Source organism: Leptosomus discolor, unplaced genomic scaffold (genome assembly GCF_034619465.1).
Source record: "Leptosomus discolor isolate bLepDis1 unplaced genomic scaffold, bLepDis1.hap2 HAP2_SCAFFOLD_71, whole genome shotgun sequence".
In the NCBI taxonomy this organism is placed as follows: Eukaryota; Metazoa; Chordata; class Aves; order Leptosomiformes; family Leptosomidae; genus Leptosomus; species Leptosomus discolor.
In genome coordinates, this window is record NW_028237910.1 from 438,230 (window position 1) to 453,766 (window position 15,537).

Sequence of the window (15,537 nt, forward strand, 5' to 3'; positions counted from 1 at the left end):
AAGTGAGCAAACTCGTGGGTCGAGATGAAGATGGTTTAACAGGTAAATCAAAAGGCACCCATGCAAAAGAAGGAATTCAGGCCCTGCTTCCCATCAGCAGGCAGGTGCTCAGCCATCCCCAGGAAAGCAGGGCTCCAACACACCTAACAGTTACGTGGGCAGGCAAACGCCATCCATCCAAAAGGCCCCCCTTCCTTCCCCTTCCCCCAGCGTTTTATTGCTGACCATGACATCAAACGGTATAGAATAACCCTTTGGTCAGCTGGGGTCAGCTGTCCCGGCTGCGTCTCCTCCCAACTCCTTGTGCACCCCCAGCCTGCTCGCTGCCGGGGTGGGCTGAGGAGCAGAAAAGGTCTTGACTCGGTGCAAGCGCTCTCTGGCAATAACTAAAACATCCCTGGGTCATCAACACTTTTTCCAGCATCAATCAAAACCACAGCCCCCTACCAGCTACGGTGAGGACAATTAACTCTATCCCAGCCCAAACCAGCGCAGGCAGCTTCCCCAGGGTGTCCAGTGAGCCCAGGCACAGACCAGACCCTGCTCTGCTAGTCCTTCAGGTCTCTCCCAGGAGGCCTGGCTGTGTGGGGACACTGCTGTTTGCCCCCACCCTGCACACTCACACTCTTCAGCTTTTCACTGGTGTTTTCATCTGTGGGATGCTTTCCTGGGCATGTTCTTGAGAGCCCCTTTGGAGGAAGAGCCAAGCCTGCAGGCCCTGCCCTGAGGAGATCCCCTTTCACGATGGAACCGCTCTTACAGAGGGCAGCTGTATGGCAGAGATGCCCGTTGCCTGTCCCTGCCTGCGGTCACAGGACCACCACGCAGCAGGACTGTGACCGAGCTGCCAGAGCGATTGGGCCTTACAGCACACAAGGACTCAGAGGGAGAGTGTGGAAGTGGAAAGAGAAGAGCTCTGGCAGACCAAGAGCTCTCTCGCAGTGCTGCCATGTGGGAGCTCTCTTCCCCTCCACCTCTGCATGGAGGAATTCTCTCTGCAGCTCAAACGGTCTTGGAGGAAGGAGATCAGAAAAAAATTAAAAAGTCTTTGTAGGGTCCTTTATTTTGTTTAACCGCACAGAGAGCAGAGCTCCGCGTTTAGACAGCCACTCAGCTGGGAAAGGAAATCAGACAGCAAATTAGAAAGGGAATGGCAAGTAAAACACCGCCACCAACAGCAGGCTGGGCCTGTGCTGAGGTACATGGCAACTGCTACGCAGAAGCAGATGGGCAGTTTCTTGCTTCTGCATAGCAGCCAGTCATCAGCTTCCACACTGCATCCTTGAGCTCCTTGTTCCTCACGCTGTAGGTGAGGGGGTTCACTGCTGGAGGCACCACCGAGTACAGCACTGCAACCAACAGATCCAGGGATGGGGAGGAGATGGAGGAGGGCTTCAGGTAGGCCGTGCTGAGAAAGAGGGAGACCACGGCCAGGTGAGGGAGGCAGGTGGAAAAGGCTTTGTGACGTCCCTGCTCCGAGGGGATCCTCAGCACGGCCCTGAAGATCTGCACGTAGGACACCACAATGAACACAAAACACCCAAATGCTAAACAAGCACTGACCACAAGAAGCCCGACCTCCCTGAGGTAGGAGTGTGAGCAGGAGAGCTTGAGGATCTGGGGGATTTCACAGAAGAACTGGTCCAGGGCATTGCCCTGGCAGAGGGGCAGTGAAAATGTATTGGCCATGTGCAGCACAGCAGTGAGAAACCCACTGCCCCAGGCAGCTGCTGCCATGTGGACACAAGCTCTGCTGCCCAGGAGGGTCCTGTAGCGCAGAGGTTTGCAGATGGCCACGTAGCGGTCGTAGGCCATGACAGTGAGGAGACAATACTCTGCTCCAAGCAAGAAGGAAAACAGAAAGAGCTGAGCAGCACATTCCAGTTTGCCCACCGCAGCTGAGAAGGGTTCTGAAGGCAGAGATCCTCTTCTGCTGTGCTCCAAGTGAAACCTTGTGGGTCCTAAGAGACAAAGGGACTTCCCCTTAGTGCAGGGTGGGGACAGCCGGTCTGTCCGTCACTGCTGCTCTCAGCTGCCCTGTGCTGGCACCTCTTTGACTTGGAGGATGATCACGCTCAGCCATTCCCCTGAGAAGAAACTGGACACTGCTGACAGCAGAGGAGTCAGATGGACGAGTGCACCTCTCCCACCCCCTCACCCAGTCTCCTCGTACCTGAGGAGGGTCTCAGCTCTGCTCTCCCAGCCAGGGACACACAGTGCTCATTGCAGCTGCCCACACCAGCCCTCCAGCAGGATTCTCATGGCCTTGGCACTGGCACGTCTTCTCCAAGGGGCTCCTGGAAAACACAGAGATGCCATGGGAGAGCTGTGCCCTTGTGGAGGGCAGCCTGCATCCCAGCAGGATCCTCCAGGGAAAGTCCTACAGTTGGGCACCCTGAAGCAGGGTCGGCTTACTCCCAGCCCCACACACTGCCGTCCCCAGAGTCCCAGATATTAGGGGATTTGGTGCTTTTCCTCCATGGCTACGCCTGCAGGAGAGGACATGCAGCATCAGTGTCTGAGCTGTACCTGGATCCTCACCCCCCCCACCACAGAGAGAAAAAGGGGAAGAAGAAGGTCAACAGAGGCAAGAGGAGAACATGCCAAAGTTCTGCTGCCGAGAGAGTCAGGATGGGGAGACCCGATCAGACACTCAAGCATTTCTCCTCTTTGGTGGTTGGGCTGCTTGGAGGATAATGCAGGGCTATTTCCCCGTGATATTAAGGGGTGGGGGACTGTACTGTGTGTCAGAGGAGACCACGGAGTTGCTCCAGGAAGGCACCTGCACTGCAGGGGATGGCAGGGAGTTACTGGAATCCCCCCTCCCAAGACCGTTCAAGCAGCAGCTCCCTCTCCCTCCCTGCCCATCTCTCTGCTGCCTGGAGCTGCCCCTGCCGGGGGCTGTTCCTTTGTCCTCCCTTTCAGTGCTCAGAGCACCCTGCTGTGTTCTCAGCTCTGCCTTGCAGGCACCTTCTGCAGCAGGACACTGCCCAGCAGCATCTCTGTGCGGGCAAGGGCTAAGGAGTAGCGCAGACACGTGCCAACGAGATCTGGGCTCTCCATGTCTTCTCCCCAAAGGAGAAAGAAATTCCCATCTCCTCCACCCACCCAGTCAGCCATGAGGAGAACACTGAAAGCACAGACTCCTTGTCTTTCAGGTGAATGCTTCCTCAATGCTCGTCTGCAAATGGACACGCTGCAAATTTGCCAGGGGTGATCTGGAGCTGTGACCAGACCTGACCCACGCAGCACCCTCCCGATGGCAGAAGGACCCTGCCATGCCCTGCAAGGGTCACTCCTTCCATCCACAGCTTCTCCCCACAGTGCCATGGGGAAGTCCCCGGGCAGGCTGAGTGCTGACTGTGGCAGGCAGCAGGGTCCCTGCCCCCAGCACACAGCCCGCTGCAACACAGGGATCCTGCTTGGAGGAAGAGCCCTGGGCACTCCTGGCTGCACACCCAGCTTTGTACCCCTGAAGCCATGCCTGGGACAAGGAGCCATCATGTCCTGTCCCCTTGATGATGCGGTAGGGGTGCCCTGCTCTGGAGCACATCCTTCTCAGCCCTGAAGGATCCTTGGGAGCCTTCCTCACAGGTCATATGAGACGTGGGCTATGCCAGCGTTAGGACACTGTTCCAGGAAGCCTCTCTGCATTACCGCGCACCCAGAGAGACACATTGTGCCCTGTCCCTCTGACGGGGCAGCAGGGAAGGCCTGCTCTCACAAGATGTCCTGCTCTACACTGGAGAAACTGGCAGAGTTGTACTTACAGATCCCATAGGCTGTAGGTTGCGCCAGCTTTTGGAGATCCCTCCGGCAACTGCAGATTCAGTGCCCTGCAGCCAGAGACTTACTGGGTCAGAGGCTGTGAAGAGTTCTCCTCCAGTGAGCTCTCAGCCATCCTCCCACCCCATGCTGCCTTTAACCTCTCTCTGCCTGGCTCCTCTCCCCTCCCTGCCTGCAGGCAGTGCCCCCAGCCCTGCTCCTGGGCAGAGCTGTCTCTCTGCAGCGCTGCCTGCTTGCCAGCAGCTCCCTCCATCCCAGGAGCCCAGCCCAGCTCAGCAGCAGGGGAGCAGCCCAAGGCAGCCCTTTCTCTGCCCCCTCTGGGCTCCCTCCAGGTGTCCCTGGGCCTCCAGGGGAACCTTCTGTCAAACACCCTGAAGCAACCACTGATGTTCTCTCTCTCTCATCCTGGGAGTGCTATTTCTGCTATTGGGAAAAGAGCTGGGCAGGAGAATCACCTTTCCTTCCCCTACCATCAGGCAGCACACCAGGAAGATGACAGGCAAGGCTCTAATTTCTCCCAGCAGGGGGATGTCTTCAGTTCAGTGAGCAGAGCCATTTCAGCCTCTGACGGCAGTCAGAGACCAAGGCAGACATCCAGCTGACTTTTGTCCATGCCGTGTCTCTGCCCTGAAGCAAACACAGGGTCTTGCAAGCAAGATTTCCTTATGGCAAGGGGGAGCCTGCCCGGTTCCCCAGCTGTGTTGCTTCAGCCCAAACGCACAGCAATACTCTCAGACAGGGGCACAGACAGGACAAGCTGGAGCTCTTCTTGTTGGAGAAGGAGCTGTGGCACTGGGGGATTAAACGGGTGAGGCACGGTGGCAGAGCTCTGCACAGCTGCTGTTCCAGGACACCATCCTCCAGGCACAGCGACAGCCCAGACTGAAAGTCACTCTGAGCTTGAAAGACAATTCAAGGGCCCCACGGTGCCTGTTTACTGCTGTAAATGTCAGGGACAATTCAAGAAGGAACAAACACAATGTGTGGCCACTGCTGAATGGGAGAGCAGGTGCAGCTAGAGCTGAGATTCTCCATCCTCTTTGCCTCAGCCTTCCCCAGCAAGGTCTCACAGGCTTCTGTGACTTGAGACAGGACCGGTGAGAAGAAGAACCAGTGGCAAATGGGGATGAAGTCAGAGGTCACTTGAGCAAACACAAGCTTTTCCCAGGGACAGGAGGTGCGACATCCAAGGGAGCTGAGAGAGCAGGCTGGTGTCACCATGAAGCCACTCTCCATCATCTTGGAGAGGTCATGGAGGTGGAAGGAACTCCCTTCTTACTGGCAGCACACAGATGTTCAATGGGGCTTTCGAAAATGGCTAGTGGGTGAGCAGGGCAACCACGGCTGTGCCCTGGAGCATGTCCACTCAGATCCCACCTCTGTGTCTGTTGGACACAGGGGAGTGCAGGAGAGATGAGTGTAGGTGTAGCAGGGAGTGCGCTGAAGAAAGGAAGAAGACCCAAAATATTGAGGGTGTCAAGCTGAAGTGAAATAGGTTGTGTTTGTATTTCCAGGCAGCAGGAGAAGGACGCGCAATAGAGAAGTCACACCTGTCTGGGGACCGGAAACCTTGGGTGAAAATGGGCATTAGCAAGGTGTTGGGAGAAATGGGCTGGGTTGTGGGGAGCTCACAGGCACTGGCGAATGCTCAGCAAACCACAGCTTGGTGTTGGAAGCAAGGTAACGGGCACGGGCATGGGACAGTGTAGCTGTGGTGTGGATAGCCATGGGCCTTGAGGGGCTTTGACACCCCAACAGAACTGAGACCCTTTCTCTCTCAGCTCTGGCTTCTGTCTTTTCCACTGAGACCCGCTGGAGGACACAAGGTCCTTACAGCTCCAGCGCTTTGTTGTCTCCTCACCCACCCTCCATGGAGCCTGGGAGGGGTCCTACTGCTGACCTGGACCTGGCATCACACACCCCCACACCACATGGGTGTTAAGCCTGGTTGTTGTCAGCTATGAAGCTTAGTCTTCGAGGATCGTTTGATCTTACACCCTCTGTCTGTAGTTTACATTGTTTGTCAGAGAATGATATTTTTACCAGTTAAGATACAGGGAAATTGATTGTGTGTTTGTGTCAGGGAAGAACAGTTTGTGTGGCCTTTGGTGTCTGGAAGATATAAACACACCGCCATATGCAAATAACAGGAACTTTGAAAAACACCCAAGTAAAGCTCCAGACCAGGAGACACAAAAATACATTCAAAGGACAACTGAGCGTGTGTGGTGATTGGGGTTAAAGGAAGGACAACGTGAGGAAGACTACAGACGACCACCAGAGGGAGAAGAGACCCCTACCATAACTTAACTGCGCATCTTCCAAAATCATTAGCACACAGTAATGAGTTCCAGGAAAGTCCTGAATGTTACAATTAGTTCTGAGAACTGTAATGAAGAGGCACGAGTTAAACTGTCCTTAAGCTATTCTGTGAGACTGCTCCAGTGCAGCACTCGTGGTGGAGCGATCTCTGGTGCTGCCCAACGCTGCAACAAAGAATGCCTGCTTCATGACACCCTGTTGTTACTGAGCGTTCATCTCGAAACTCTCACCTGGCCGCACCAAGCCTCCCACCTCGGTGAGGAGCATGAGAAAGCAGGGGGGTTTGGAAGCTCCGGATTTTGTTTCAAGATCATGAATAGAGCTGTTTCCTTGTCAGAAAATCCTGTACTAGCTTGAGTGACCAAATCTGGAGATTCTTCCATGGATGGGGTCTGCATGCTTGGCTGCGTTAAGGTCAAAGGCCCGCTCGATGCTACACTCCCTGGGGTTGCCACTGTTAAAGGGACCTAAGATTATCTGCAAGATTCTCTCCTTATAGTCTTAGTGCTAATAAACAGGATCTGAGTGCCTTTCTTAGTGGAATTATAATGAACTGGTGCCTCCTGGGGAAAAACCACTCTCTCAGCACCTGTGGATGCAGCCCCTCCAAGTCCCATGGCCTGGGAAGAGCGCAGTTTGCTCAAGTAACCCCTGGCTTGATCCCCATCCACCACTGGTTGTTCTCCGTTTTGTAATGAATTATGCATATGTACGTATCCATTGCCAACTGACTAACCAGCCTTTAGAGAGAAGGAAGCCAAGTTAGCCAAATGAAGGACACCGGCTGGATTCCTCCAATCAGACTGTGGGGCTCAAGGAACACAAAGGATTGAGCAGGAGAGACAGGGAGGGCAGCTCGCATGAGCTGGTTCTGCAAATTGGAAAAAACCCGGGATGGTACAGGGCATGTGCCACAGGACAAGTTCAAAAGCTCAACCCTGAGGAAGGCTCGGACCTTCATCCCCAACGACCACCAAGGACCCCCGATGGGGGCGTAACTTGGGCGGACTGAGGCGGGACTATGGGAGGAACTTACGTTAACGAATTCCTGGAAATGTTTAGAATAACCCGACCTTTCCTTAGAAATGTAATAAATATGTATAAAAGCTGTAACTATAAGGCAAGAGTCCTAACGCTTGCGCACACACGGATGGAAGGAGCCATCCCTCGTGCTGCCTGGCACCGCAATAAAGAATCCCTGCTTGACAACACTGGGTTGTTATTGAGTTTTCTTCGATTCAGGAGGGAACTTTGCAAAAAATGGCACTCCAAGCAGGGCGGGAGCAGGGGCAAAATGAGATGCCCTGAGCAGGGAGCAGGGAGCAGGGAGCAGGGAGAAAACTCAGTGCCTCAAGTGGGGCAGGAGCAAAGTTAGCCACCCCGATTTGGGCAGGGGCATAAAGAGCCCCCAGAGCAGGGCTGGAGTAAATCCAGGCAGCCTGTGTGGAGAAGGGGCAAAAGGAGCCTCCCCAAGCAAGGGAGGGGAAGAACCGAGGGGGACATGATGAGCAAAAGGCACCCAAGCAAGGCTGTGGCCAAACGGGATGCCCCAGTGGGGGATAAAAAGAAGAAAGTCTCCCCGGGTGGAGCAGGGGCAGAACGAACTGCCCTGAGCTGAGCAGGAGGAAAACCAACTGCCCTGAGTGGACACTGGGAAAACTGGATGACCTGAGTTTGGGGCAGGGGCCAAACTGGCCAGTTCAAGTGGGGCAGGAATAGCAACCAGCTGCCTCATCTGGGCAGCCCAAAGCTATGCAGGCCAGGCCGGGCAGGAACAAAACTGCTTCCAGCCACCACAAGCAGGGATCTGGCCAAGCTGTGGCTGACAGAGAGCTAACAATCCCTGGAGGCAGGAGAAATGGGAAGGTGGCAAAGAGCTGCCCATGAAGGAGTTTGGGCGAGAGCGCAGCTGGGCAGGGGCCTGGCAGCCAGCGAAGCTCAACCCCGTGCAGTTGCTGAAGGTGTTTCTCGGGCAGCGCTTGTTCAGCGTCAGCCCGTGGCTGTATCTTGGGGGCAGACGAAAGGCGTTGGAAATGACGCTGTGAGAGAGCGGGGGTTTTGCTACATGAGGCTCACAGACACAGCCCCGGATCTGGGACGAGTGGAAAAGAAACCCTCAGCAACCCGCCTGTGCCGGCCGAAGCTGGGGACAGGCGTGCTCACGGCCCTGGGCAGGTTTCCATTTGCCCGGCTGGGGCGGCCCAGGGCAGAGATGGGAGCTCTGCTGGCAGACGAACAGCCCTTGGCCAGCGGCGCCTGGGGAAGCCCAGCGGCTTGTGACATGGCCCCGTGTCACAAAGGGGCAGTGATGCAGTACCCGCCTGGCTATTGTGACCTCCCCTGGCCAAGGCTTGGTATCCCGAGAAGCAGCCCAGCGAAAGCCAGTCGGGCTGAGCTGGCCTTTGGGGCAGCAGCTTGGTCCTTCCTTTGCTGCTGGTGCGGCTACTTTGTTCCAGCCATTTCTCGTTTTCTGGCCGCTTGTCTGCAACGTCCATCCTCTGTCAAAGGTAATTATGGTTTGACTTTCGGGACAGACTGTAGGTGGGTAGGCACAGGAAAGAAGCACAGCCTGGTCTCTGCCTTCTGAGCTCGGGGCTGAGCTATTGCACCTGCATAGGCCGGCCAGAGGTGGGCTGTGGGTAGGGATCCTACTTGCCGATTCTGATTTCTTTACCATAGCCTAGGATAGGCAAGTGGGGGGGTGGCAGTCTAGCCTGAGGGGCTGGGCTCAGCCTGGAGTGACAAGGAGCCCACCCACCCTCACCGATGGGTCGGAAGGGAAACAGAAAAGGAGCCTGGCAAAGGCAGCCATTAAAGTCGTGGCCAAAAGCCGGTCGCTCCTGCCTACAAGGAGGAGAGGGCTCTGCTGCTAACACTGGCAACAGGTTCGCTTCTGAGAAGGTGGCACGCAATGCAGTCTTCCAAAGGGCCTTGGGAACTGCTGACAGTTGGAGTCCCGTGACAGGGACAGCAGGGCCACCAGCCTGCAGCTCTGCAGCAGTTACAAGTACCACCAAGACACTTTTGATGGCGGGGGCTGATCTGTGGGTTATCTTTGGGGCTTTTCTAAGTCATTTTGTTGATCTACAATTATTTCTTTGCCATCAGGTGACGAGATTGGCACTAATCTTCTCTTTCTGGAGCACGTCCCGACACCCTTGGTCATCCTGAGCTTTCCCCTCTGTTCCTGAGGAGCAATGGCCGCAATGGGGAACAACTCCTGTGAGTACGGGCTTCACCAGCAGCCTTGGCCTTTGTGAATCCCCACAGGCAATGGACGTGGCTGATGCTCCATCCCTGGCCGTCGATGCGCTGACCGCCCAGAGTGCATTCTGGGGGGTTTCCTGATAGCAGCCAGACTTACCCACGTGTTTTCGATTAGTCGCAGGAAAACAAATTTTTTCACTCCTCTGTCACTAGGAACCAGACTTTGAGAGATGACGTTGCTCCTGGGAAGATCTGACATCCGTAGGGTTACCCTCTCTGAGAAGTACTTGCTTGTCTCATTTCTTTTCAAATGTTGTTTCTCTGCAGTCGTTGCCGAAGGGATGGCTCCACCACGAAGAATCCTCTGTCCCCCGGAAAAGATTTGCCTGGACTGGCAGCAACGATGGGGCGCTGGAGCGGGACTCTACAACCTGGGCAACTCGTGCTTCCTCAACTCTGTCCTGCAGTGCCTGACCTACACCCCGCCTCTGGGCAACTACCTGCTCTCTCGGGAGCACAGCCAGTCATGTGAGTGCTTTCATGAACATCTCCGTGTCAATCTGTTGGGCACGCCCCAAGGGTTCCCAGAGTCTGGAATCTGATTTAGGAGAAAAGCAGCCCTTCTCTGTTGGCCCCCCAAGTGGGTGTTCTTAGAACACTCAAGCCTAGAAGCCGCTTGTCGTATCTAGGTGTGTCCACCTTTAGAAAGGCACCTCTTTCTAGCCCCGGCTCTCAGCATCCCTCCGAAGAAAGTTTTCTCCTGGGCTTGTTGGGACCTTGGGAGGAGAGGAGCGGAGACTGTTCTTAGAACGTCAAGATCACCATCAGATTTCCCATCCCTGCGGCTCTTTTGCTAACCTGAGGTGCTTCTTCCTTCCCTCCTCCCTCTTCAGGTCTCCAGCAAGACATCTGTGTGATGTGCGCAGTGGAAGAGCACGTCAACAAGGTCCTGAGTTGCTCAATCAGTGCCATCTATCCTACGGCCATCAGCAATGTCCTCAATCGTAAGTCGCTTCTGGTGCTTTTACAGGTTTTCTTCCCTTCTTGTAGGAGAGAACAACTAACTTCTTCTTTCTTAGTAATAGGAGAGCATTTCCAGCCTGATGAGCAGGAAGATGCCCACGAGTTCTTCCTCTGCACTCTGAATGCCATGCAGACAGCTTGTCTGCACGGAAGCAGCGAGTAAGCACAAGCAGTGACCTTTCCAATGTTCCTGAGCCCTTGGGGCTCCTTGACGTACTCCCGTCAAGGCAACCGTATGACCAGGGCTTTCAGACAAAGCAAAGCTCTCGGAGGAGATAACTAACCCTCTGCCTTACCATTGCTTTCCAGCTTGGACGCTTCTTCTCAATCGACCACCGCCATCCATCAAATATTCTGGGGCTCCCTGAGATCCAGAGGTACTTTTCCACAACTATTGCTCCCCCTGGGATTGCCGGTGCCCTTCTGTCTGCCTAGGGTAAACCACTGACACTGTGACTGGCGTGGTCGGCAAGAAGAGCGAAAGCCGGCACAGCCAGTCGACTTCCCCTGTCGCTGAGCATTTTGATTTGCCTTCCAGTCACGTGCCTGAGCTGTGGAGCGGTTTCTGATTCCTACGAGGCCTTCCTGGATGTCCCTTTGGATATCAGAGTAAGAGGCTCTCTAGTTGTGATTCCAGACTCCCTGTAGCTTTCCAGAATCCATGCAGTGGGCTTAAACGCCTCTAGTGCAAACCCAGAAGAGCTTGGTGGCGGGTGGGAGGTGGAACGAACAGTGTCCTGCTGGGGAGGCCATGGCACCACTCTCCCTGGAGGAGCTGCCTTTCAGCTGCACAAGCATGTGTTGTCCTCTCTGCACCCTCCATGTACTCTCGTCCTTCTTCCCTTTGCCCTCCCCCCGCACCCATCTGGCTTCCAGCCCAGGCTGATGGGTTGTGCTGGTTTCATTACGGATGACCCCGCACACTGTCGGGAGCTGAGCTGAGCGGTGCCACAGAGCCGTGGCTCTTGATGGCCCCGGGAATCCCTGGGAATTGAGGGACTCTTCAGCCAAATACCCTCATTCTGCCTCCTCCTGGGCACGGCTCATGGGCTCACGGTGGCTCTCCTTGGCACCACCGAGCTGGGTTTTGGCATAAACTCCTCGTGAGAGTTTGGGCAAGGATGTTTCCCAGAGCTCAGCGCTCTCTTTTCTCACTCCTCCAGGCAGCCTCATCTGTCGCCGCAGCCCTGGAGGCCTTTGTGGAACCCGAGCGGCTGGATGTCCAAAACTGCTTTAAATGTGCCAGGTAAGATGATCACTGACACCATTATTAATACCAGATCCGGCAGGAAGGTGCTGCACGGCATCAAGCACAAGTGATCTGTTCCCCTGGGTTTAATGCACAACGGTGAGACGCAGCTTCTCTTCCTATGGCCTCACGGTGCTGAGTAGCCTTGAAAGAGCGGAGGGGTGTGTGAGACAGGGAAGGCAGCCTGGCCTTCTGGCGGCAAGAGGGTGCATTTCAGCACCAGGCTCTGTGCTTGCTTTCCAGCTGCAACAAGATAGTTGCCGTCTCCAAGGGGTTCACTGTCCATCGCGAACCCAAGGTCCTCACACTGTGTCTGAAGAGGTACAACGTTTTCACCGGCAGGAAGATCTGCAAGGTGCGTAGGCAGCTGGAGTGCGACCGTCTCTTCCCGGAGCGGATTTCCCAAAGCAGCGCGCTCTTTCCCAAGCTGGTCACGTTGGGTTTTTCGTGTTCCCTTCTGGGGAGAGGAGGCTTCCTGTGGGAAGACCAGCCTGTGCTCTGCTGTGACAGAGCTGCTTTGGCCAAGAGCAGTTTCCCGCCACCCAAACCATGACATGTTGCTTTGGGGAAAAGCAAGCGTGTGCAGGACCCGGAGGTGTATTTGTGAACCCCTGGCCCTTGGAAGGCTGTTTCACGCACTGTTTCAGGATGGTTTCTGAGCCCTCTTTCTCTCGCCGTAGGCTGTGCAGTACCCCGAGTACTTGGACCTTCGCCCATACACATCCGAGACAGCTGGAGAGCCTCTCCTCTACTCCTTGTATGCTGTCCTGGTGCACGCAGGTGGCAGCTGTGGTGCAGGACACTACTTCTGCTACATAAAGGTAAAGAGCAACTTCCTCCCCAGCCAGGGAGCAACGTGTGCTGGGGAAGACAAACTTTCCTGGCAGCATTCCTGGCAGCCAAGGTTTTGGGGAAGAAGGTCTCCTTAGGGGCTGGGCTGGATTTGCTTGGGGCGTCCTCTTGGTGCCGCAGCTTTCTGAACCTGTGTTTTTGTGGAGAAACCGTGCACTTCATCTCCAGATCTCGGTGCCTTTTTGTACAGGCCAGCGACGGACTGTGGTACCAGATGGATGACACGGCTGTGAATCCTTGTGACATCAGCACAGTTCTCAAGCAGCAAGCCTATTTACTCTTTTACATCAGGTAAGAGCAGTGTTAGAAGGTGCTCAGAATTGCTTTCCTTTTCCTGGCTTTGCTCCTTTCCTTCTCACCCTCCTGAGTGTTTCAATGATCTGAAGCTGGCTAAAGCAGAGAAGAGCATGTAAAGGGGGCCAGCAGGAGAGAAGGGGAGGGACTTGTCATGGGGGAGTGCAGTGATAGGACAAGGGGTAAGGGTTTTCAATGGGAAGAGGGTAAATTAGATCAGATATTAGGAAGAAGTTCTTCACTGTGAAGGTGGTGAGGTGCTGGCACAGGCTGCCCAGAGCAGCTGTGGCTGCCCCCTCCCTGGCAGTGTTCAAGGCCAGGTTGGATGGGTCTGGGAGCAACTGGTCTGGTGGGAGGTGTCCCTGCCCATGGCAGGGCGTTGGACTAGATGGTCTTTAATGTCCCTTCCAACCCAAACCACTCTGTGATTCCATGATCCTATGAAATGGAGGCTGTAGGGGGTACGAAGACGAGGACTTGCCCCGGCAGGGGAGACCTGGTGGGAAGACGCCAGTCACGTTTCCCATCTGTGGTCCTGGTTACATCTTCTCTCTGTCATAGAAACCGCCCCAAGAAAATGGCTGAAGCCCAGAGGAGGCTGCGAGAACAGCCCTAACCAGAGATCACTCTTTTTGTCTCCAGGCGCCCTGACCTGGAAACTGAACCAAGGCGGCCTTCCTCACCGGCACCATCACACGCCCATTCCTTCCTCAGTCGGCAGGCAGCTGGCAGCAAGCAGGGGGGTGCTGCGGGACCAGGATTCAGCCCTTCATCCCCTTGCCAGAGGACTGGCGCCAGGGAGAGGGTCCGGAGCAGATCCCCGCGGCAGGGCTACGATCTCCGCAGCCAGGTTGTGGAGCACACAGATCACCAGTGCCCAGCAAGAAGGAGAGCAAGCAGAAAAGCCAAAGCCATGATTAAAAGCACGCACTGACCTTCCACATGTGATTTGCAGGGAGTTTTCTTCTGTGCAGGTTTTGGGGCTCTTGGTGCAAATGCCCAGCGCGGGAGGTTGATGTCTGGGGATTTTGGGAGCTCTGTGCTGGCACAGGCCCATCAGGGAGGCTGCAGCCCCATTCCCCATCCCCCTGCGCCACTCAGGGGGCAGAGGGGGCCGAGGAGATGGGAAGGGAGGAGTGAGGCTGAGCCTGGGCCATGTGGGGCTGGGGAAGCCGCTGGGGTTGGGTTTGTGGCTGCTCTCCTGCTCCATGTTGAATTGGGAATGACTGCAACGGCCTGGGCCTGGTCAGGGCCCTCTGGCCCGAGAAGGGGCACGGGGCGTCTCTGAGAGGAGGGGCCATCGGCCACAGCTGAGCCAGTCAGCAGGGCCATAGCCTCAAACTGGAACTGTGGGTCCTAAAAAAAGTCAATGGGTGCGAAAAGCCGGGCTTGGAGCCTGAAAGTGAGGATTTGGGCCCTTGAAATAGGGCTTTCCAGCCTAAAAATGGGTCTTTGGGTGCTGAAAATTAGGCTTTGGACATGAGGCTTTGAGCCTCAAGTGAGGAATTTGCACCTTCAAAGGAGGATCTGGAGCATAAAAATGAGGCTTTCACCCCTGGAACCTGAGCTATGGACCCTAAAAATGAGCCTTTGGACGCTGAGACTTTGCAAAGTAAAGCTGACCCTTTGAACCCTCAAAATGAGCCTTTGGAGCCTGAAATGAGGCTTCAGAAGCAAAATCTAGGACTTCAGAAAGTGAAAATGAGGCTGTGCGGGCTGCGAGCGGGGCCGGGCAGAGACCTGCAGCCCTGTGCCCCAAGCGGGCCGGGGCTCGGCGGCTCCGGCGGGGCTGAGGCACCGGCCGTTCCCGCCCGGCCGGGCGCTCGGAAGGGGTCATTAAGGACACAGAGTCATTAGGGACGCAGAGTCATTAAGGACACAGAGTCATTAAGGCGACACAACGACCAAGGCGACCCTACCCCGCCACCACCAAAGCGCCGACGCCCGCTGCTGTGGCCGGGCCGCCGCGCATGCGCCGTGGCAGCACTGTGCCGCGGGGCGGTGCCTCGCGCTCGCCGCCCCCTCCCGCTCGGGCCGCGCCGCCGCCGCGTGGCCGAAGCGCGGTCCTGCAGCCCCGCGGTCGCGCGCCGGCTCTGGCCCCTGCGCCGCGCCGTCGGGACCGGCGCATGCGCGGTGCCACGGCAGGAGCAGCGTGGCGGCGCGGCGGGCGCGGGTGGCGGCGGCGGCGGCGGCGGGTGAGGGCCGAGGCCAGCGGTGAGGCGAGCGAGCCCCTTGGGCGGGCGCGGGGATGTCGGCGCTGCCCGCGGGGCGCCCGGGGGTGGCGGCACGGGAAGCGCCGACCCCCCCCGCTGCGGCGGCTGCCGGTCCGCGGGAGGCGAGCCGGGCCGGGGCAGCCCCGGGGAGCTGCCGAGAGCGGAGAGCCCCCGCTCCCACCCCGGGCGCAGACCCCGGCCGCCTCCGCGGGTCGCCGGAGCCGCCCCTGAGCGTCCCCGGCCCCGCTCGCCCGTGCAGCTGCCCCCAGCGCCGGCACCTCCTCCACAGCCTGTCCCGAAGCCCCGGGCCGCTCCCAGCCCCGTCGTGCTGGCGGCAAGACGGACGTGGACAGTGCCTCCAGGAGCCCCTGACGTTCTCTCGTTCCAGGGTCCTGTCCCTGTGTTTTCATTTTTCCCCCTCTGTCCCGTAGCCCGTTCTTGCCTTCGCTGGTCTCTGCCTGGCTCCCTGTCCCTGGTCTTTAATTGCTCTGTCTCCCCCCTTGAGGTCATCGAGGCTTTCTGGTATTTTGGAGTCTCTCTCTGCCCCCCTTACTGGGCCCTTTCTTAAATCCTCCGTCTCTGCTCTGTGAC

General features: G+C 56.6%; 2 protein-coding genes across 2 annotated transcripts; one reads left to right on the forward strand and one right to left on the reverse strand.

Moving 5' to 3' along the window:
• Positions 1–1,212: 1,212 nt before the first annotated feature.
• LOC147412385 (olfactory receptor 14J1-like) lies at positions 1,213–1,815 on the reverse strand. The gene has a single exon (XM_086481427.1). The coding sequence runs from the start codon at positions 1,813–1,815 to the stop codon at positions 1,213–1,215; it is 603 nt and encodes a 200-aa protein (XP_086337553.1).
• A 7,841-nt stretch (positions 1,816–9,656) lies between these two features.
• On the forward strand, positions 9,657–13,667 carry LOC147412386 (ubiquitin carboxyl-terminal hydrolase 42-like). The gene is made up of 8 exons (XM_086481428.1): positions 9,657–9,843; positions 10,209–10,319; positions 10,877–10,947; positions 11,502–11,584; positions 11,831–12,017; positions 12,268–12,408; positions 12,630–12,730; positions 13,448–13,667. The coding sequence occupies exons 1-8, from the start codon at positions 9,657–9,659 to the stop codon at positions 13,665–13,667; spliced, it is 1,101 nt and encodes a 366-aa protein (XP_086337554.1).
• The last annotated feature ends 1,870 nt before the right edge of the window (positions 13,668–15,537 follow it).